This window comes from Dermacentor silvarum, chromosome 8 (assembly GCF_013339745.2).
Source record: "Dermacentor silvarum isolate Dsil-2018 chromosome 8, BIME_Dsil_1.4, whole genome shotgun sequence".
In the NCBI taxonomy this organism is placed as follows: domain Eukaryota; kingdom Metazoa; phylum Arthropoda; class Arachnida; order Ixodida; family Ixodidae; genus Dermacentor; species Dermacentor silvarum.
The window spans coordinates 46,745,183-46,768,365 of record NC_051161.1 but is presented as its reverse complement, the minus strand read 5'-3'; the positions used below and the strand labels follow the sequence as shown (position 1 = coordinate 46,768,365).

General features: G+C 45.2%; 1 protein-coding gene across 1 annotated transcript; it reads left to right on the top strand.

The window, feature by feature from the left end:
* Nucleotides 1-2,824: 2,824 nt before the first annotated feature.
* Nucleotides 2,825-22,533, top strand: LOC119461148 (general transcription factor 3C polypeptide 5). Its single transcript, XM_037722358.2, has 6 exons — nucleotides 2,825-3,247; nucleotides 3,326-3,515; nucleotides 4,212-4,463; nucleotides 7,609-7,745; nucleotides 14,620-14,827; nucleotides 21,670-22,533. The coding sequence occupies exons 1-6, from the start codon at nucleotides 3,134-3,136 to the stop codon at nucleotides 22,158-22,160; spliced, it is 1,392 nt and encodes a 463-aa protein (XP_037578286.1). The 5' UTR covers nucleotides 2,825-3,133; the 3' UTR covers nucleotides 22,161-22,533.
* Nucleotides 22,534-23,183: the final 650 nt, after the last annotated feature.

The window sequence follows — 23,183 nt, the reverse complement described above, 5'->3', positions numbered from 1 at the left end:
GTATGTTTTTTGAATTTCGCGCCAAGAGCTCTGCAAGGCCTATACGTCAGTGTGACGTCATGAATTGCAGAGTACTTTTTTTTTTTTTTCGGCCGCTGTGGTTTAGATAAGTTTCCTGACACTTCCGAAGTTCAATCTTTGACTTTTTTTTTTGAATACAATAAAGTTCATTTTTTACCGACAATTATTTGACTATAGGCCACCGAGCAGCAGAAGGTCACGACGTCGCGGTGAGCTGTTGCGGGAATTTCAAGGCGGCGTCGCCACCACTGATCTGTACTATGGAGATCAGTGGTCGCCACTTGTCTATAATTTTTGCGTCTTTTTCTGGCTTACCAAGCATCTTGTCGTGGTAAGAGTGTTTTTTTTTTTTTTTTTTTTTGGTACTGCGGAAGGGTAATTTGCAAACCGCCTGGCACGGCGTTTCGCTTTCTTTCTGGCCTGCTAGATAGGGCGGTTACAGAGCAAAGTTGTTTTATTTCGCTAGCCTACATAAATACATTAGTGTACACTTAATTATCAGCGACTGAGCGAAGCTATCCGTAATAAAACGCGCAGCTGAACACTTTCTTGAATACAACAATAATGCCACACAATGCAATGATTACGTGTCATGTACGACATTGATCAATCTGTGCTTATTGCACTGTTGCGAAAATGAGCGCGTAGATGGAAGATGTCCTTCAACTGTCCGCTCACCATGCGCAGCGCGAACTTTCATCTTGGGCGCGAGTGGAAATGCAATATGGAATTGAAAACACCAAAGGTAACTTGTTTGCTTTTTTTTACTCAGTGTCGACTGCATTTCCGGGAGGAGGTACGCTGCACATCTCAAGTCCCCAACACCAAGCAACGCCCCATCTGCTCTGCAACTGCCCCCCACCTGCACCGCCTGTCAGCCTTTGCCAAAAAAAACTGATATGTTTTCATTTCAATGAAAATATACTATGCGGCGGAATTCCAGAGCAAACAATCTGCCGTCACGGAATCATTCGTAGTTCCACAATGTGCAAACTTGAAGCTGCCAATGGAGAAACTAGACTACATATTGAGACCACGCAAAAGAAAAAAAAGCTCCCAGAACTTATTTGCGTCGAAATGGGACATTTCAAAATACAATTATACATCATTCCAAGCAATCAAAGCAAGAAACAGAAAAGAAAAAAAAAATAATTTCGAATTCTATTGATTCGACGAGATATGCAACATTTTTGGCCGCTGCAATATCTCTGCCGTTTAATGCCACGAAACTGCACAACTGGGCTCTGAGGGGCCCTGTTTCGCAGAGCTCCAGATTATTTTAGCACTTGGCGTATGGATGTATGGCATGCACCTTCAGCAACCGTTAAACGAGTGTTTGCATTCTGCCCTGGTCGTAATGTTGCCGCAGCGGTTGGAAGTCAAACTTAACACGTGGAAGCTAGGTATAATATGACGTCACTTATCTACACATTTAGCCCTACTAGAGGAGTAACGTAATAAAGAAACTTAAAAATGCGGAAAGGTAGCTTGGCGAATGATCGATACCTCGAATGATATGAGGACACGTATGACGTGCCGCCGCCTATTCCGCGGGAATTCAAAGTCTTTTCATGATTTTGTACAAACCGATCATTCCTTCACGCGCTGCTTTATTGAATTTTGATTTACCGAAGGCACCCTTTCATGCAGTATTTTTTTTTTTTTTTTGCTTATGTTTAACATTGCTGGAATATGTTCAGCAACACGAAAGCGTGCGCTGCAGATATATGTTAACTGAAACGGGAACTGTGGTATAAAGGTTATAAACAGGGATAAGGTGCCTCAAAATGACTTTTTGGAGTGCCTCAAATAAGTAACGTTGCACGTTGGGTTTGTTGGTATAACATGATGGAGGCAAAAGGCGTAGCGCATCAGAAACAGGACAGAAGAGGAAGAACACAGACAACACACACGTTTGGCGCCAAACGTGTGTGTTGTCTGTGTTCTTCCTCTTGTGTCCTGTTTCTGATGCGCTACGCCTTTTGCCTCCCTCAGATAAGGTGCCTCAGAAAGGCTTTCTGAGCTTTCTGAGGAACCTTAGCCCCGTTTATAGCTTGTATGCCACGGTGCGCTACTACATCTGTCAGCTGCGTTCTTGATAATGAAACAGGAAGACATTTTGCCGCAGATTTTACGGACGCATCTCTAGAAAGCGGTTATAGACGCTGGATTATATCATAGAGGTAGGCTTTACACACTGGATGAATTCAGTTATGAAGTAACAACATATGTTTATACACCTGTTAACTAAAAAAAAGAGAATTAGTGAAAATTCTGATGACTACCCCTGTTACCATCTTGGGACGGAAAAAAATATTAGTTTGATTTCAATCTCCTGTATTTAATCGTTAGAAGCAGTAGTCGCTGAAACACCTCGCGACACGAGAGTGGCCTTAATTAGAAGTTACTTAGTAAAAACCACAAAGAAAGCCTTTCTGTCTTGTAACGCACTTGTAAACACATTCTCAGTGACCACCAGCCTCGCAGTGTAACGCTGCGTCACATAAATCAATTGTGACCAAAAACAATTATTACTACAGAGCAGTTATTACCTACCTTACGAGAACCGTCGTAGCAAATCAAACTCAGCAGTTGAAATATATTTCAAATATCCCGCCATACGCACCGTTCACGTTTGTCATTTTATACATAAATACATTCCTGACCTAAACCTAAAGATATGTTCTGGTAATGAAGCACTTTCGTGGTATGACATATTCCAGATGTATAGGCAATGCGAGCAAGATGTGTGCTTAAATAAATTTATGTTTGGGCGTTCGGGTTCGCTCAGTCTACAGCCGCACCAACATCAACATCACCCAAAGCTTGCATGCTTGCAAGCGTTGGTTGTTTGTTTATGTGCAAGAGCTAAAGCAGCGCTTAGATTTGAGTATGTTTTCAGTTTTCAGCCGCTTTTAGTAAACTGTAGATGAACTGATTCTATGGTTGATGTGTTCGGAACGCTATCTGCCATAGTGAAGTACAGTTGCTGCAAGGAGAAACAAAGTCATGCAGTTCGAACAGGTTGTACATAATCAGTGAAACAGTTGTATGCAAGTCGCGCACCTTGCAAGCTATCTTGTGTCTGAAGTTTACGCGCAATCAGAACAACATGACGGCAATAACGTTAAAAAACAGGAAGCTTGTACTTATCGAGTACCCGGCAATCGTTAAAAACACAGACAGAATGATCAAAAGCCTCGGTGGCATTGAAGAAGTCTCTAAGGTAAGACTGACGCTGTGCGTGAATGTGCGTTGTGTACAAATCTGAAATGATGTTTCTCGTACTTGTGGTCTACTTTAGGCCTACTCAGACCCGACGCGAAGGCTAGAAATGAAGTTTCGGCCCGAAGATCCGTACTGCAAGAGCGCCTACGGTAACCGCTTCAACGCGTCCTGCCTCGTCCTGAAAGTGAAGAAGAACCGCGGTAACACTGATGAACCGTACACCGTATCTATCGAGGGCACCGTCTCTACAGTCTACAAATTTCGTGGTGAGTTTCCGTCGCTTCACTTTGCTGGGGTCATTGTTTTTAGCGTGAAAAACAAGCGCGCACAACGTGCACCACAAAAACAAAAAGAAGAAAGGGGGAAGGGGGTGACTAGCTGTCATTATAACGGAGACAACATCCGTGCCAGTCATACATGAACGCGAGGGATAGAAGGAAAAGATGAAGCGCATCACATCACAAGAGCTTTGTTGGACCAGACTGATAAAATAACACAGACCGAAGGTATAACCAAAAAGTCTCTGTCACAGGAGATGCTTCCATGTAGAATTGCATGATGTTATTTCTTTTATTACATCAGCGACATAATTGAGAACGGTAGTGTAATAAGGCAGTAGTTGCAATTCTATGTTCAAACATAATCTTGGTTTGAGCTAGTCAGTCAGTCATACTTCAGGAAATCGTTGACGCAGACAAAAAATGCATATGATAGGATGGGCGCCACATCCAACTGAATTTATGCAAGTGAGTTTTTTTTTTTTTTTTTTTTTTGTAGGAAGTTTGTTCACCTCGATCACCTGCATTTAAAGCATTTGGCTGCATTTAAAGCAATTTCTTGTTCTGAAAACACTGTTGGAAGTAGCGTCTGCCCTATGTATGTGTTCTTTGTTCGCTTCTGTTTTGTGCCGTTGATCTCCCAAAGTTTGTTTACACGTTTTTTCACCAGTGCTTTGCTTTCAGGCATGGTGGATTTTCAGTATTTGCCCATGAGGAAAAAAGCTGACGGAACGGGATACGAATCTTTACTCGACCAGCTGATTCCGCCGCCCATGTCATCAACGGAATGGCTGACGAAGGACGCTCCAGTTTTCATACTGCCCCAAGTGTTCTCCCGCCTTGACAGCATGTCAATTCAAGCCCTGCGGGACGAGCCCAACAGACGTCAACCGACGTCGAAGACATCACCTCATCCCATCAATTCGTATGGTAGAAGTAAGTCACCTAAATCATAATGAGTCTTAAAGCAGAGCAAATTAGTACAAGTTTATGGTGGAAAAGCAGCAGCACGTGGACACTGGAAGTAACTGAACTACATAAGTGATGTGTTGTCAAGGAACTGAACAACACAAGTGCTGTGTTTTCCAGTTCTTGTCATCATGTCTTAAAGGGACAGACAGCCGTTCAGAACATGAATTGAGATAACCCCGCTGATGGACAAATCGTCTATCGTATTGGCAAGAGTGGGCCCTGTTTTCCTCATGAAACGTGGTTTGATATTTTAAAATGTTCACTAAAAGTCGCGAAAAATGACCTTTGGTGCCCCACACAACAAAAACATGAACATACTTATGAGGTCTACCACATGACCTTCCACTAGTGTACACTGTTCCTGGTCTTTTTATTAATATTGAAATGCAGTAACATTCTTTCTGTTATAAGTTCTTTCCATCTTACAATGTGCAGATAAGCCTTTGTTTGTAGTGAGTATATAGAAAAGTGGCGCTGCCTTCGTTTTCGATGACTTGGCTTGGCTCGTCTATTGACTGAATAACGACGACGGGGCCCAGCCAGTCATGACGTAGGCGTGTACTTGGGGGAAAAACGCGGTATAACTATAAGAAAGGTCTCTACAACAACGCAAACATATTGTACCAGTCTATTTACTTTTAAAAGTCGTTGGAAAGGTGATAATATAGGTGGTTAACCACAGTTGCACTCCCTCCAGTGAAAGCAGGACGATGGGCGGCTTTCACAATTTGCAAGGCAGGCTGTCGGCATCGCTATCACTTCTCAGCGTTGCTGGAGGAGGGACTCTTTATTTTTTTAGAGGCTTCTCAGACGAAAAATTCCGCTTACAAAATATCCACGTGCATTTGGAAGTAACCATTGCAGGTGTAAACACTACCGAGGGTTAGCTTTTCGTTGCGCCATGAAAAACCGGATCCATAAAACTCGGTTGTCAGTCCCTTTAAAGGGACAGTTAAAAGAGACACTACATTAATTTAGTCTGATAAGTTATTCTTTCAGAAGTTCATATTTGGTAATTTTGCAGAACGAGGTTGATTACTAGGAAAGACAATGAAGACCAAACTTCATTCTTTTCTTTTTTTCGCGTCAAAACCTTGGCACCAATATGCCATCATGCATTTGAATGTAATTTTTCATATTTGAGCCATTGTAACTTGAAACTTACTAAGTTCAGTGTTTGGCTCTTGTGCAATGCAATGCCAGTCCATCTTTACCGCTAAAAATTTAACTAGTAGGCTCATGCATATGCCGTCAAAATCCATGATGTCATATTGTGCAGGTCTGTGATTCCCAAGGTAGTGTTGCTTCCCATCTTTTGTTTCCGCATTTTTTACGGCCTGCAAAGCCTTCTCTCACCGAGAGTGACTTTTTTATTTTAGTATTGTAGAAGGCTAGTTTAATGCAGCTGATAATATTTTTCTCTCTATCGTCCATTTAATTTTTGCACGGTTATTTCCACCATGAAGTCTCTTGAATATACTGAACAGATGCATCGTATTTGCCTGCATTGTTGCAATCTAGTTTCTGCCTGGAAAGGAAAGAGAAAAACAAGGGATTTGCAAGAGAATTGTGTCTTGGGCTGATTGGTGTGGTATTTTTTTTTTTTTCGGAAATGGAACTTACGTACCATGAAAACACAGCATATAGTAAGGAGCTCTGTCATTGTAGTCTGCTGTGCCACTTAAGGCTGATTCACACTACGCCAACATGACAACGATTTTGGTCTGCCGGCTGATGACCACAGTAGCTTGCAGGATGGAAAACACTGTGGCCAACAGTTTAAAGGAAGGAAAACGCTGTCACCAACAGTCGGCAGACCAAAATTGGTGCCGTGTCGGCCTAGCGTGAATCAGCCTTTACTATGTCCCATGTTATCGCGCTGCAAAAGTTCTGCTTCAAAAAAAGAAAACAGATTTCTTATTTAGGAAAAGACGAAGATTGACACTTAATATCCTCGTGCCTACATCTTTTTTGGTCCAGTTAGTGGTATATTTTAATTAGAATTAGCTGCAACTTTATGAAGTTCAACTATTCACATTTCACATGCTTACAGCACCGCTGTTAATAACATGACAGCTGAAAATGCCGTTGTAGCTATGCGCGGCTTAGCCTCCTGTTCCTTAACGTATTATGCCCACTCTAGATAAGGTCAACTCATATAGTTTGCATAGTAGACTAGCAGATGGTTTTAACTGCTTCACAAGCATAGTAAAAAGGAGAAGTGCATGCCCTATGGCCGTTTAGCATTTATCCAGTGTTGTAAGAGCAGGGTGCAGAGGACATTTGAATGTAGTTCTGAGTAAATTCAATTAGCGTTTTCTTTGTGTCTCATTAACTCAATATTGGCTGAATATATATAAAAATATTATTTCACCCAGGCCATTGTTGCCATGGGCAATTGCTGTTGCCTTCTACTGGGTCTAAGCAGCGAAGTTAAGGGGTATGCTAGTCTGAAGGGTCAGCTTTTGAACCGGTTAGCCGATTTTAATGAAATTTTGGGGGATGATTTATCTTCGTGTCATTAGAAGGTGTTTTAAATGTCATCGCCTTAATGCTGACAGAAAAAGAAATTTAGGATCATCATATTGTGTAGCTAAATGTGCCAGCTGAGAAAAACTATCATTGCAAAAATAGTACAGATATATTCATTGTTGTTCAGTAGATACCTTCTAGAATGTCTATAGTGCAGGATAAGGGCAGCCACTTGTTATTTGATGCCATTTGTGTAAAAATACTGTCATTTGAAAAACAAGTTTGTTTCTCATGGTTGTCACAATATGTCAACTATGTGATATTTTCATTGGGTTAGAAAAATATTAGGAACCTACTGGAGAACGTATTTTACTCTTAAGCTATCATATTAGTGATATCCTGTTTCAGTAAACCTGTTTTATCGGCACAAGTTGTTCAATCTTTGATGATTGGACATTGGTGAAGGCTACGGCGACCCCTCATGAAGGACTCTTTTCACTGAAATGATCAATAAATAAACTGACTGAGTCATGAGCATGAAAGTGAAGACGAACTATTATAACCAAAATTTCGTTTTTATCGAGATTGGCAGTAGCTAATTTATTAAAAAATATATTTTCTTGTTATATGTCTGCAGTTCGTCACCGCCGTGTGAAATTTGCTCGCTTTCTAAGCTTTGAAGATGAAGATGTGCCGAAAGAGCCAAATCCAGAGGCTTGGAAACAGCTGGATTGGCGCCCTCCGGAGGTAGACATCAAGGAAAGAGTTCAAGAGGTAAGGCTTGCTCATACATGGATAAACTTGTCACCAGTGAAGTATAAAAAATTCGTGCTCAATCCACTACTGCGGCACTAGCAAACAGGCGTAGTCTCCTGGCACTAAATAGCACCAAAGCACATCCAGCTGTACAGTATACTAATTTCCGTGCACATTTTTTTCTATTGAAATGGGTGGAGGTTGTTTTGTTGTAGGGTAAGTTCTGTTCAGTGCGTCGAGAATGGGCACCTCTGCACTAAAATAAGCACTTAAAGCCTTATTTTAGGCACTATGGGGGCTGAAACAGGCACTTTAAACTGCTCACAAACAACGACTTGTCTTATGTATTCAATGCGTATAACCCATTTTCATCGTAAAAAAATTGACGTAGCATTCACTTGTGAGTCTTGAACATCAGTCTGACTGCATCAGCATTGCAGTATTGTGGGGAAAATGAAAGGCCAAAAATTCAACAGTTTCATTCTGCTGTGTCATGTCGGCATAATTTTGGATTGTATGCTAGTCGAGGGGCTTTTTCTGTCGTCTTAAGTTGATCAGGAACCCATTAGAGAAAATCTTGCTGTGTCAGGCCCCAACTCTTTGCCAAGTACCATCAATTATCCTTGAGTTCATTTGCAACCGTGACATGCTGGCAAGGTGGAGCTCTTGGGATGGAACAGTGGCTCAGCTGTGTACGTCGGAGTGTCAACGTGATGATTGATTTGGCTGGATCCTGGCAGACTCGCCAAAATTTGTTATAGGAAGTGCATGGGCCCAGGCCTCGGACGAGACAGAAAGGATGCAGTGAAAAGAGGTACATCACTGTATTGGGATGGTGACTTTTAACGTTATAAGATGTCATAAGTAGAGGCTGGATTTTTAGACAGTAAACATTTGGGTTTTAGGAACCTAAAATAAGCACTTAAAGCCTTATTTTAGGCACTATCAGGGCTGAAATAGGCACTTTAAACTGCTCGCAAACAACGACTTGTCTTATGTATTCAATGCGTATAACCCATTTTCATTGTAACAAAATTTACGTAACATTCACTTGTGAGATTTGAAAGGCAGCAGCCATATTATGCAAGTCATCGCTTCAGATGGCTTTGCTGGGCCGACGAGAAGCCGCTTTTTGTCAATTCGCATATTGCAGCCAACATGCTTAATACATTTGTCGTGACACCATGAGCAGGTATAGTTTATATTCAGTAACGAAACTTCACTTACCCCATGGAGGAAGGAAACCCCAGGAGAGGCCCTGGCCAGCACGAACGTATTGGAGAAGGTGTGGCGGAAGTCACGTGCTGTTTTTCGCAAAGGAGCACTGGGACGGGTACCCCAAATGTCAACGTTGCCATGGCAAGCACACTCCTGAAGCTTTCGCTGCTGCTCTCGATCTCTGAAAAGTGAGATAAGATTTTTCCACCGGTGTCTCACCCGCAGCACCTTTTGTTCGCGAGAAAAGCTGACTTTGGAGTGTGGTGTGTCAGCTTGAAAGTTGTGTTTTGGGTCTGTGAGTGCGAGTGTCAGCCAGCAACAACAGATACACTCAAGCAATCACGGCGCGGGTCTTCGTTGTCTTCAACGTGCCACGGAAAAACACAGGAGCGCGTCTGCTTCCCTAAAACTGCTACACAAGTTTTGTAGGCTCTGTTTTGACGTGCATCAGGAGCACACACTTCCGGCGGCTCATAACAATGCAAGTTCAAAGTTTGCGCCCATCTGCTCCGGCGAGCTGCAGAATCCCGGATTGGAGGCGCAAATAGAGGTGGCACACCAACATGGCTGCACTTCCGGCTTCAAAAAAGTGACGTCAGGGCCTCTCCTGTTTTGTTTCCTTCCTCCATGACTTACCCTGACGCATCAAGTGGAGCAAGCACGAAAAATACAAAATATGGTAAGAAAGCAGCTGAAGTGCAGGGGAGAGATATGCCATAGGCAGAGTTTATTGCAGAGAAGCCTAGTTAGTTTCTGGTCTACTGCAGCATTCAGGTGAGCCTCCATTGGCATATATATCTGCACAACCACAATAGAAGTGAAGGAGCTGAGAAAGGCGACCACATAACTACAGTCGACAGTGCTTCCAGTGAACATTGCACGCTTCTGCCTAACACACGTGCAGTGCATTCTACCATCAACAGTCTTTCCAAGCAGCAGTCGGCAGTACTCCTTTCTTAATGCTGCACCTTTCTCAAATCCGCTCCTGCAGTGTAACATGGAGTTGCGTGCTCACTGCCAAAGAAGGATACTTTCGGTGCTCTTTCTTTCTGGCAATGCTGACCTGTCAGCGTCGTCTACTAAGCTTTGTCTATTCAAGCGCTTATTTGCTAGGTCACATTGCCAGGTTCTTTGCCAATAGCAGCAGTGTCTGTTATGCTGCGAGTTCTTGTGGAAATAAGTAAGCCGATGGAGGGGTGCTTTCGAAGAAAAAGAAAACAATGTCGCAGTTTCGCCCGAAAAGCGAAGCATTGATAGCAATAGCAAAGTATTAGACAACTACTTGAAATAAGGTGCGTAGTTTTATTGGCCATGTAAATTGCAGTAAACATTTCCTTACTAATTAAATTACAAAGCATGGTGTCATGCGTACCCAAGGTGACATGAACAAATCTTTCTTGATGATCGTGAACGCTCGCTGTCAGAGCGCTGGCGGATGACGAGCGGCAACAGCGGCGAGCAAATTCCCCTTCGTACCGCCCTTCATTTCAGCACGCCTCTCATTTCATCGCACAATGTTCTCGCACGTGGACTTTATGTGGAGCTTCACAGCGATATCGACGCCGATGGTGAGAGTTCGCTTTGAGTGTCCATATAAGTGGTGTCACAATAAAAAAGCATCTCAAACAGCATTTTCAGGTGCTAAAAGCAAAAAGAGGCATTTATAGGTGCAAACAACGGACATAGGCATTTACATATAGGCACTATAAAGTCAGTGATAAGCCACTTAGGCCGTAATTCGTGCTCGTACATCAAAAGGGAGCAGCCCCTAGCGTGCAGGAACAAATTGGCACCTGCCTATAATTCAGACTGTAGTTATAAGTATGCATTTTCAAGGATGATCATGCACAATACTTAGCTTGTGGTGCATGGTGCCACTACAGTTCGCAACCATTTAACTTTTCGACTTGAGTTGACTCATGGCTCGGTGATTGTGTTCCGCTGAAGCAGTGATTAGCTAAAGGCACAGCCAGGTTCCCACCCAGCACTTGTGGTCTTGTGATTTGTAGTCCAGCCCAGCGCTGCAAGCCCGTGACTGGCTCAGGTAAATGTGTCTGAGCTTTCACACTGTCCAACTCAAGAACGGGAGATGATGGAAACTCTAGAAGTAGGATGCAGGCCCAGCATAAAACCAGGAAAGCAGCCAGAACATTTTGGGCAAGGTATAGCTGATAACAGAGCTGGAATGATAAGCCTGACTTGCAGTGGAAATGATGGCCCGAGCACAGGCAGAGACACGAGAGGTTGCAGCTGGGGTGGACGAAACCCTGCACTGAAGCTGTATTGTAGCTGGGGCAGCAGGTTCAACTCCAGGTGTAGATGATGACTTGGGCACTGGCTAAGATGCAGGAGGCCAGTGTTGGCCGGGGCAAATCCTAGCATTCCAGCTGTGATGTAGCCGGAGTGTAAGCCTGGCACACGAGGTCGCAATGGCTGTACTGTAGGTTGTCTGCTGTCTCAACGCAGCAGGGCACACCCTGCTTGTTATTTACCACCTGCCGCGACAGCCGAGTGGCTATGGTGTTGCGCTGCTGCACTCATGGTTGCGAGTTTGACCCAGGCCCAGGCGGACACATTTCGATGGGGGGCATAATGCAAATAACGCTCGTCGACTTAGATTTAGGTGCACTGTAAAGAATCGAGGGTGGTTCTTGACATGTCTCATAATTATATCGGGGTTTTGGCGCGTAAAACCCCAGAAATAATTTTTTTTCTCTCTCTTTCTCTCCAACCTGCGCACACAGCCACTGACTTGTCCACCGTCAAGCACCACCACCACGCGTGCACCTCCTCATCTTCGTTCTTCATTCACATACCGAAATTGATCATAAAATGCATGCACCATTTTTAAAGAATGTTTGCAAACCGTCCCTATCACAAGCACTTAGACAGCTATTGGTTAGAGTTACAGCATGGTGATGCCAAGGAAAGGTAAAACGCAGTTGACGATGCCCGAGGATTAGGCAGTGAGGTTAAATTAAGAAATTCACAAGCATAGAATTAAATCGGCTGATACAAGACACAGGTAAGTCGAGATTGCTGGGAGAGGTCTTTGTTCTGCAGCGGACATAAATTAGTGTCATGATGATAATGCCGAGGCAAGCTAAGGCTATCCCATTTTCTTTTGATTGGGCACTGACAAATTGTGACGTACCATCGTACCACAATGCAGCTGTGATGCTGCAATGCTGCTGGTGGCGCCCATCATCACAGCAATGTTGTGAGTCGCCTGATGGCTGCCAGAAAGCCGTTTCTGTTGTATAGCCGCAGCTGCCTCACGTGCTGCATAGGGCCAACATTTCACCCGACACATATCATTCGAACACTGTCGGAGGAGTGCAAGTGCAGCAGCAAACCTTGCTATCTCTGTCGATGCATCGCTCTACAGGCGAAATTGCTGACGTTATTTCTTTTTTCCCTTCCTGTGCCTCTTCCTCGTGAACCAGTCTGCCTACTACCTCCCTTCTTAAAAGTTGGAAACAAATACCTCGATATGATGACTGCGTAATAAGAAGTCAATCTAGCACACTCTATGAGGAATCAAGCCCATACCTGCAGCGTGGTGAGCGAGTACCTATCCTTGGCGCCCCAACAACGTCTAAAAAGAGGCACAGAATACCATACAGACTCGTATAAGGGCCACACTTTTTTCACAATTTTGAAGAGGTGCCGCCCTTACACAGAACCGAACTGTTTGGTCAAAATGGCGCCAGTGCAGCCGGCAACTTGTGCATACCCCAGCTCCTGTGCACGCCCCGGCTCTCACCATCTAGTAGCGACACGCAGAAGTACGCAGCGCATAAAAATTCGCCGATGCTGGTGCGCAGCATGGGGGCACCGAACGTGATTGTTTCTCCGTTGGAAATTTTGGGCTGCCAAGTTGGGGGGTGCAGCCCTTACACGAGTCTGTACCATACGTACGACAGTAGAGTGGAAGGGCACAGTCACTATTGTGCTGTCATGATATTGACACGCAGGTGCAACTCGCACCTAGAGGGATAGAAGGTTTTCAGAGACTTGAAGTGTGTTAGGCTGAAGAAGTGACAAAGCCAGATGCACTGCCACTCACTGCTCATTTGGCTCTAATGGAAGTTGAATAAAGCATGTTTGCTGCATGGATGCTCTTGCAGAACTTGGACAGTTATTGTAAATGGGGTGCTACCAGACATATTTTTGTTATTATTATCGCTCCGTTTTTGCAGCGACAGTCGTTAAAAGCCCGACGCTGGGCTTGCAGTGTCGTTTCATCCATATGTCCTTTCCCTTATGCCAACATCATTGTCAGGCTACCTCCCCATCCCGATCTTCACCCTCGCCACATGTCGAAGAAAAACAAAACTTTCCTATTACAGCCATCACTTAGCATCACACTGCTGCCCTTGTGGCAATGTGCAGTTAGGAGCCAGACACATTAACCGCGGGGCAACTACACAACATTTGCACTTGGTAATTTGTGAAGTATTGTGTTATGTACAATGCGGCAGTGCTGTGCTTGGTTACATGTACAGTGGCTTCTGCACATGTATTTTGCAGGCCTCAGTAGGCAACACTGTAGCAGACGAAGACAATGTGTGTGTTGCAAAGAAGCGTCTTTTAACCAGATGGACTCTGGTCTCTGCTGTGAGAATCTGCCGCTTTCACAGCAGATGAGTTCAAAGCCGAAGAGATTGCTGAAGTGTGCTGATTTTTTATGTGCAACTTTTCAACAGATGTTGGCACTCCTTGGTGACATGAGCTACTCCTTTTTGCGTGAATTAAGTATGTGAAATAATAGAAGAAAGGTTACAGCCATGAACAAAACAGACAATGAAGCCAGGGAAAGCATAGGGAAATTATGTTTCAACAATATGTACAAGTAATAAAAAAAAGAAATGAAAGTTGACGTTAAGATAACTTGCCTCCAGGTGGTAACCAATCCCACATTTCTTGCATTACACATGCAGTGCTTTACCAAGTAAGCTACCACCTTTCCCTACAATCATTTTTCTGCGTGTTTCTGTAGTGCATACAAGATTAGCCCCAGATATGTTAGCCAGTGCCTCTCCCAGCCATGTAGGCTGTTGTGGAACATTCTTTCAACATCAGGTATCTCTTTAACACATTGATATCATATATTTGGTCCCTATTTTTGAAGTTGTATAAACATGCACATTACGGAATTTTCTTTTAGTGCGCACCCTGAGAAAACCTCTAAGCAAATTAATATTGTCCTCATAGATAATGCAGTTCTTTATTGTTATATTTTTTCAGTGCAATCGCCCTGAGCTGAAGTATTTAACAATACAGTATTTGGAACTACGATTATTTATACAACAAAGTATATTACGGTGAATATAGGTGAACGACACTTGGGGTAGGACAAAATCCAAATCCGCTATTGAATGTAACAGTAGGAGCTTGAAGAAGCATCATAAATTTTTGAGAGAAATATGCTGTGACATGTCGCACATTGCGCAGATCACGGCCTTTTTCTTCTTCTGGTAGAAAAAGTGTTAAGTACATCGGTCTCCCTGCTCACTCCCCCCTTGTCTGGCTATGTATGACACTGCTGAAATAGTTTAAAGTTGCGCTCAGCTCTTTTCAGCGTGGTATGTTCAGCATGTACAGCTCTTTGACCAGCATTGCGCTAAGCTGTTTTCTCTGCCATTCTAACATGCGCTCTCATTACTCGCAGCTATTCAAGCAGCGCCCCATGTGGACGCGCAATGCTTTGCAAGTAGCGCTTGGTGTCCAGCCCGTGCGGTTTAAGCTCATCCTGCCTGTGGTGGCTTACTATGTCGTCAATGGGCCTTTCCGCACTGCCTGGGTGCGTTTGGGCTTTGACCCCCGAAAGGACCCGTCAACAAAGATCTACCAGATTCTTGACTTCCGGCTCAAGACATGTGCGTAGCCATTTTGTTCCTCTTTTTAAGCCTGTTTCACATAACAGTGGTTACAGTGGTTTTGGCACCTAAATGTGGTGCAGTGGCCATCGTGCAGTGGCCATCGCGAGAACCTCAAAACCTGCTTTTCGAGCGGAGCGGGCCACTGCAGTTGCGATCAAAACACTTGGAAAATTTCATAACCAGTGACAGTGTCTAACCAATAATACAGCGTCAGCGAGCAGTGATGCAAGGAGCACATGATAGGAGCAGTGCCAAGGAGATTACGCAATTGAGCTGGTGACGGTTTGCTAGCAGACAGCCAGTGTTGAACCAACTGATGGAAGCTTCCATCCACATGGTGCAGTATATCATGTACTTGGTATTTTCTTTCTTTCTGCCTTTTTTTCTAGGTGTGACATTCATATTGGTCTAAGTATTAACCATGTAATGGCATTCCATGCTTCTCGTTCGCAGTGCATATACTAGTAGCCGTCTTTATTTTAAACTGTGACCATGTTTGGTAACCAGGCCATTTTCATGCATGGCCCAGACGGCGCACGCACATGTGGTGGCATTGGAGAACAAAAACTGCTGAAACAAGTTTAATGAGAAAGATAATGATCCTCTTCAGCTACAGTTCTGTATGCCTGTAGGTGGAGGAGGCTTTAAAACGGGAAGTGAAACTGAAGCAAGCATGAATCAACACGGTGTGTTTTTATGCAAAAAGTCATCAAAAGCCATCAAAATGCATAGGAGACCTTTTGCTGGCCTGTTGGAGGCACCCTGTTTGCGTTTGATTTGCACAGATGTAATCACGTTTTTCTTTTTTTCACTGATATCTACGTCAATGCTTATAACGAATATCAGATGTTATATAACGAAGGTGTTTTCGTGGCCGATGTGACTTTGAACATTGTTATAACCAGTTTTCACTGTACATGACAGCATACTGACACTGAGAGTACTAAATGCCCAGCTGTATGGAGCTCCTGCTTTGCCCAGGGGGCGCTGCAAAAATGGTGCTAAAGAGCGCCCTCTGTCCTGAACTAGGTAGTACCAGGCTCGGTAGTCTGCTTTGGAAAGCACTTTTACAATATGGACCCGCCACTTTCGGTTGTGTTGTACCACAGCCTGGAGCAATATCGGGCGCCCAAGATTCTTTCAGGGGTGGCACACTGTGTAAAGGCAAGAAATTATGCAACGCCGAATAAGTGTACGCCGTGCAAGAAATAAGTGGCGAAGGTTTAGTGCGGTGTCAGTCAAGTGAAGTAAGTCGCGTACGAAGTTGAACTTCAGGTAAGGTTTGCATGCTGCTAGATTCAGGTGCACAAATGCTATAAATAAATTCACAGCAGCGATAAGCAGACATCATGTGTACGGAACTGCTAAAGTGCACGACTGCACGGCACGCCGCGACAGCAGCAGTCTTTCAGCATGCTGCGAAACGTCGGGCCTCCTGCAATCTTTGTTGACTGCATGTCGCTAGGCAAGTAGTTATGCATGTACTGTACTAGCGGCCATCTGTCCCTTTAGCAACTGATAAATAACTAACACAATGCATATGAGCTCGCAGTAACGTACGCATACGTACATGCGAATCGTGCGCTGCAGCGTGAGCTCGTGCGCTGCTCGCTTGATGTAGCTCTTAATGACAGCGCTCGAACATCGATGTGCTATAATCAATACTGTCCTGCTGCGCTGCGTTAACGTGTTGGCTTGAGGTCAAGGATGAGCACATTTAAATCTCGAACCTGTGCTGCTCGTAGTGGGGTAGAAGTTATCTAGCGCGCCTGACACTCCACTGTGTGTGGCCTTGTAGGAAAACGACAAAATCTGGTGTTGGGATTCAGGCCTTCTTGCTCGTGGCAGCCCGCAACGCAGCAGTAACGACTGTGATGCTTTTTCGAGGCTGAGTTAGGTCTCTCCGGATCGGCGTCGCCGATTCCTTCTGCTTCCAGCATTACATCCCACGGCAAGTCCGTTTTCGTAAAACTAGGCTGCAGCCAGCTCGCAGCGTGGTCGGCGTGGTGTGTGAGAAATGACGAGCCTTTTTGCACTCGCAACAGAGCAGAAAAAAAGTGCAAATCAACGCAAAACCCGGGCTAGAAACGTGCTTCGCCACAGCCAGGGCTCAATACTACCTAAGCTGGTACTACCCAGATAACTTTTCTCACCGCTACTACAGTGGAATCTCGATGATACGATCACGGCTAATACGAAATTCCAGATGATACAAATTTTTCTGTGGTCCCGACCGAGCCCCATTACTTTGCAACGTGCTAGAGAACGGTTGTTACTAATTGATTTTCGACCCGCGTCGGTTGATTCGAATAAACGCCGCCCCACCGACGGCCGCGAAAGAGAACAGCGTGCAGTCACGCTTTCTCCTTTTCTCTTTTGGTGCGGAAGCGCGGACGCGGCGCCGGACAGCGCGGAGGCCGCGACTGGGCGCGAAAAGTTTGACATGGTGGCGTTTTTCTTGCTTTTGAGCTTTTCCCCACGCAGGCGTGGGGAAGTGCGGTCTATCGCTTCAACGGAAACTGAGCGGCGTAAGCACAGCTCATACAAAGGTCAGAGCCACGTGGAGATCACTTTCAAGATACAGTGCGTGCGACAACCCCGACAGCCGGCACAGGCGCAAAGTACAAGAACGCATTTGTTGGCAGAGTAGAAGCCGCCCCCCCTCCCTCCTTCCTTCCCTCCTGCGCTGCCTTCCTGCTTTGCTCCTTTCGCGTGGGAGATTGCGTTGCCAGTTACCCTTGCGCCCGGTTGCAAGATACGCATTTGATGCCCCACAGCACAGCGTCGCCCCCCTCCCTCCCATACCCTCCCCCCCCCCCGGCCTTTCGCGCGACGAAAGCAGGGCCTGGCTCGACTGGCGCGCCCGGCCGTGACGGGAGTCGCGTTTGCTCTCCGCTGTGCGTTCGCTCTCCGTGCGTGAAGGCGCGTGTCCCCCGCGCGAATGGCGCGCTTTCACTCGCACATACGGCGCGCGGCGACGATTTTATCGCCCTTGGACTCATGCTCCACGTCTCATGCTCCTCCTCCGCATTGCCCTCGTTGATCTCGTCTCCCGTCGGTGGGCGCACCTCGTTGAGAAGCGTGCTCGCTACCGCCCTTGTCGGCGAGATTTTCCAGCGGAAGCCGCATTTTAACCAGTATTTCGTCTCACGCAGCTGCACTGTAAGCGGTATACGTATACATCGAGTTCTATGGGAGGGTAAACGGGAGTCGGAAAAGGCCACGTTGTAGCCAGTTCTGCACTATAAACAGTTACGTTATAAGTAATCTATACTGTAAATGCTTTTTATGTGCGTGTGCCTGAGTGAGTTCACCTCCAACTCTTTAATTTAGCGAGTTTTAATTGTTTTGATGATACGAATTTCGGCTAATACGAATGTTTTTCGTGACCCCGTGAGATTCGTATCATCGAGATTGCACTGTATACCTCAAACTCCAGCGCAAGAGGCCCATAGTACCTTCTAGCTTGTTTTACTCACACCTAACTCGTTAACTTTGTACATACTGTTAAAGCTTGCAGCACAGACCTAATCAGAAGTGTTTCAAGGTGTATGTGACACATTTTGAACACGTTAATTTTCATCGATCTTTTGCTTTTAGTGCACCATCTTGGCATACTCAATTGTGCACACAGCACCAGAAGAGGATATATTCTGAATTCGGATCCCTTCACTATGGCACGTCTCATAGCTCAGGTTTTTCCTTGAGGTTACAAAGGGGTCCTGAACCACCTGGGCTTGGTAGAAAAGCACAGTCTGCGGATAGCATACGCTGCTGCAAATGCAAAGTCAAATTCCTGCAAACGCAGCGCCCATTGAGCAATGCGGCCAGACGGAGTAGAGATATGGGTGGAACTTACGGACACCGAAAACGACAGCGAGACACTCCTGCTCAGTGACAGTTTAATTCTGTTCGGCCTTGCTCAATGAACGGGTGGCAAAGGCAATGGGGGCGCCATTATTTTACTCCACAGCTCCACCAAAACTGTTACAATGGGGTGCAACTATTTAAAGATGAATTGATGAAAAGGGGAGGAGGGATGCCGCACCGACACCGAGCCGCTCCAAAGACAAGCGCACTTCATCCTCCTCCTCTTCCGTCATTGCTGTCGCTTTGGCGTAAGAGTATAAATGAGCACAAAAGTTCTGCTTGGGACCATACTTTACTCAACCTTGGATAATTTAGACTTGTGATCATTCAAATGAAATGCCTCTATTTCCTAGAAATTTAATGCAAGTTAACTATTACATCATACTCTGAGCAGCATATCCAGACAGATGTAAAGAACAGTGGGGTGTACAGTGGAACCTCGTTGATATGATCTTCACAGGAACCGGAAATAAAGCGTATCATCTGAAAATCGTATCATCCAACGTATTATCCAAATAAGTCGTATTATTGGGAAAAGAAGAAAAAATGCATTATCCCGAAAAACGTATTATGCAGAATCCTATCGAGGTTCCACTGTATATGGTCCCTTCACTACATTTTGTATTTGCTGTTGTAGTAAATCTTCTGCCCTTGGTTGTTTCAAGCTTCCTTTACTTTGGCTTGTTGGCTGGTTGATCGTTGTATTGCTTGCATCTTCTGGCTTCCTGAGGTGTTGTAGGACTGCTCCAGTCAGGGCAGTGAGGGATGTTCAGCATTCCTAGAGAAGCTTGTAAATAAGCACTACTGATGGCCAGCATTATCTGATGTAGCATGCAATGAAGCGCAGGGTGGATAGTGATAGAATTGGCTTATATGGCAATGTACCACCACCCGTCAGTGACATGGTCAAGACATGCCCTTCGACTGACCGCTGCATTGGGCAGATAGGCGTGCATCAGTGACTTGTGATACCATGGGACCACCACCTCGATTTCTGTGATATAACTTGCAGCCTACTCTGGGCTCAAAGCAACAATGCATTTGGCGTATACATTGGACTGGTCACATTAAAAGGTGATGTAATTAACTGTTGCACGCTTTTTGAATTCAGGCTTTCTACTACAGTGCAGTCCACGTATAACGATACCACATATAACGATATATCGGTTGTAACGATGAGTATCAACTTATGCATTAGGGCTATGAGAAAAAAGAACCTATATAACGATATATTATTCACCGCATATCGGATATAACGATCGAAATCTTGCTTCTGGGCAGTGTTTTTAATGCAGAATAAGCGTGAAATTTGCATTCCTAAGTTGACTGTTCCTAAGACGGGGCGAAAGTTTGCCTACACGAGTTCATATTTGCCGCCATTACCACCGCGCAGCGCATCCCGCCCGTGCGCCGATAGCGAACTAAAGCGCCACGGAGAGCTTCACAAGTTGGCGCAGCGTGCACAAGATGGTGCCAGCTGCTTCGCGTCCGTTCTCCAGTGTGTTGGGGTGTCGCCAACGCACCTAGAGGGTACCACTCTTTCACAAGCGTTTCACAAGGGCTTTGAGGCTCACGACGGTGGCCTCGGAGACGCTAGTGACAAGAGTGTGGCCAACAGTGTCATTGACTCACAGGGCGCCCAGTGATCCGCGCTTAGTATTGCCCCCTGTCATTTTATTTATTATTTTCATTTTTTTGTTTTGTTTTGTTTTTGCTGTGACGCAACGGCTAGGGTGCAACACTTGCCCCCCCCCGCCTTCCCGATACAAAGGGGAAAGCCACATCATCATCAACCGCGTCGCCGGCGGTTGCGTGAGCATTCAGAGGAGAGGAGAGGGGGGAAGAAAGTGATAAGCGAGCGGCACCTGCACGGCCTACATTGCCATTACAATCTCCCGCTCTAAGCGAGCGCGGAAATTCGCCGCGGAAGGAGTGGGAGGTGCGCCAACAAAGCGCGAAGCCGTGTCTCTCGAGACGAAGCTGCAAATTTAGCAAGACTTGAAGAAGTATGATCTCGCGCAGTCAATGATATCGACGATTAATGATAGCCACGATCGTGAAGACTAGAAGCAGTAGCCATGCCGATCAACGGAAAAAGCGGGCTTTGTGCGCCAGGACGAAACCCTCGTGGGTGAAACTAATACGGTGGAAGCCACTGACATTACCGAACTCTGGGAGCCTGTCGCTACTGATGATGAAAGAGGTGGTGCTTCAAAGGAGGAGCTTCTAACTGCAGGTAGTGCTGCCTCGTTCCGCGAAGAGATCTCCGCCGAGGCGATCGTTGTCCCGACAGACGGCGGCGTTGTGCGACAGTGGCGACGAGGTTGACAATGGCCCGTCATTGACACCGACCCCGATGTTCAACCAAAGTGCAATGTCGCCGATCGAGGCGCTCATTGATTTCACGCACGCTAAATTATAGCCACCAGTGTTCACGCAGCAGCTGTACGCGATGCACACGGCGGTTGTGAATCCGAAACTTCTCAGAAAGCAAGCGCAGATTTCTATTTCAGTGCGCCTAACGATTGAGACGCGATCTAGAGGTATAAATAAACGTTTTGTTTTCCCCAGTCTACTTTCTACAACGTCGATTTTTTACCGCAAGTGGCAAATTTGGTTTTGGGACTTCAAAAATATATTCGTTTTTTTTTTTTTGCGGCAGTCCAGATATGGCGATGATCGGTTATAACGATTGGATTTTTCATTCTTCTTGATATCGTTATAAGTGGACTGCACTGTACTATTATTAAGTAGTCAACAACTAATGTTGGGACTCTTTTGAGTGAGTATTAAGAATGTTTGACAAAGAATAAAGAATGTGAGATTTGCTGTGCAAGAAAAGAAAAAGGGATAACTGAGTGTAGGAGCTATACTGACTCTTCTTTTTTTTTTTTTTTTTACTCTTTCCTCTTCTGCATTCTCATAGCACGGTTGTTGTTGTAAGAAGTTGACCAGAATTTTACTTGCAGCACCGTTTGGAATGCATGACGAAGTGGCCACCAAGCGCGGCACCTCGGCCTACCTCGTCCCAACCAAGATTCTGGGACCAACGACACGTCCCATCTTTGCCCAGACTGACTACCTGTCACCAGCGCTGTGCAAAGACACTGTGACCAAGTCATCGTCAAAGTCCGAAAACGAACTGCTAGTGTGCTTTCTGCCAGGAAAGCTGCCACCATACCGCCAGATGTTCTACCACCTCAAGGACATCCGTATGGACAGCGTCCAAAAGTTGATGCACGCCAACGATGGCCGCGAAACAACCTGTCACGAGAGAGATGGATGGTGTGAGGAGGGCACCATTAGCAAGTGTCGCCAGCTTATGGTGGCAGACTTGAGGGTCACGCTCGACAAACTGAAGAGCGAACGCCCTTCGACATCGCAGGACGAAAGCATAGTGGCACTGGAGGATGACGAAGAGTTTGATGACTTTATGGACGATGAAGGGGATGAAGATTGACTTGTACAACCACATCAGAACAAGGATGGAGTAGAAAACCACACTTCATAAACCAAAAAGCAAAGCGGACATCTTTTAGTGCCACCGAACTTACAATGCAATTTGGCTGGAGGATGGTAAAGATTTTGACGACTTGGTAGATGATGACAGTGCGTGAAAACTGACTTGTGCAGCATTGCCTGGAGAAGAACAGAGCAGTTACCCCATGCAATGTCCTGGACGTATGGCTTTCAGTGAGTTCCACTGACAGAAAAGACTATGCTAATGGTTGCGTTTGTCACAACATGGCGCTGTAGTGTCTGTGTGCTCACCTTGCCTCACCACCCTGTAAAATAAAAATGCTGCCAGTGTAAACACACTTTACTTAACGCTACTACGCTTTCTTAATGCTGATTCAAGAAAAAGGAAAGCCGCACAGCAATGTTTCGATAGACTGATAATGTACCACACATCTTGAAAGCATCACGAAGCTGCAAGGGTCACTAAAGAACATAATTAAATCAGTAATGGATGGTAAAGTATTCCTTTAAGACCGTATTTGCATTGGTCTGGCCAGAAAAGGCTGATTATTTCTGGCGGTAATGAAGGCTACACTTCCGTATCTTTAATTTCGCAATAAAACCCTCACACTGATAAGTGTGTCATCAGGATTTCAATGTACTTTCTCTTATTTGGGCCATCTTGGAGCGGGAGTTCTCAAAACTTGCTAGGTTGAGTGTTTGGTTCCTTTAGAATATAGCCCAAAGTATCCCTTCTTTCTGGTGGCTTCTGTAGGCTTTATTTTCTTTTGGTTCCTTTAGAATATAGACCACTGTAGCCCTTCTTTTACAATGAATACTACTGTCGTGCTGCGAGTACCGTCATCACATTTTCATCTTTCTATTTGTTGCTTTAAGTGAAGGTCCTTGACCTCAACACCCTAGGAAATGTATTGGCAAGCAATAATTTACTATAATAACTTTCTTGCGAGCCATTTTGTTCTGTTCCCCGGGAGGTGTAAGTGTTGCGACGCAGAGGCTGGTC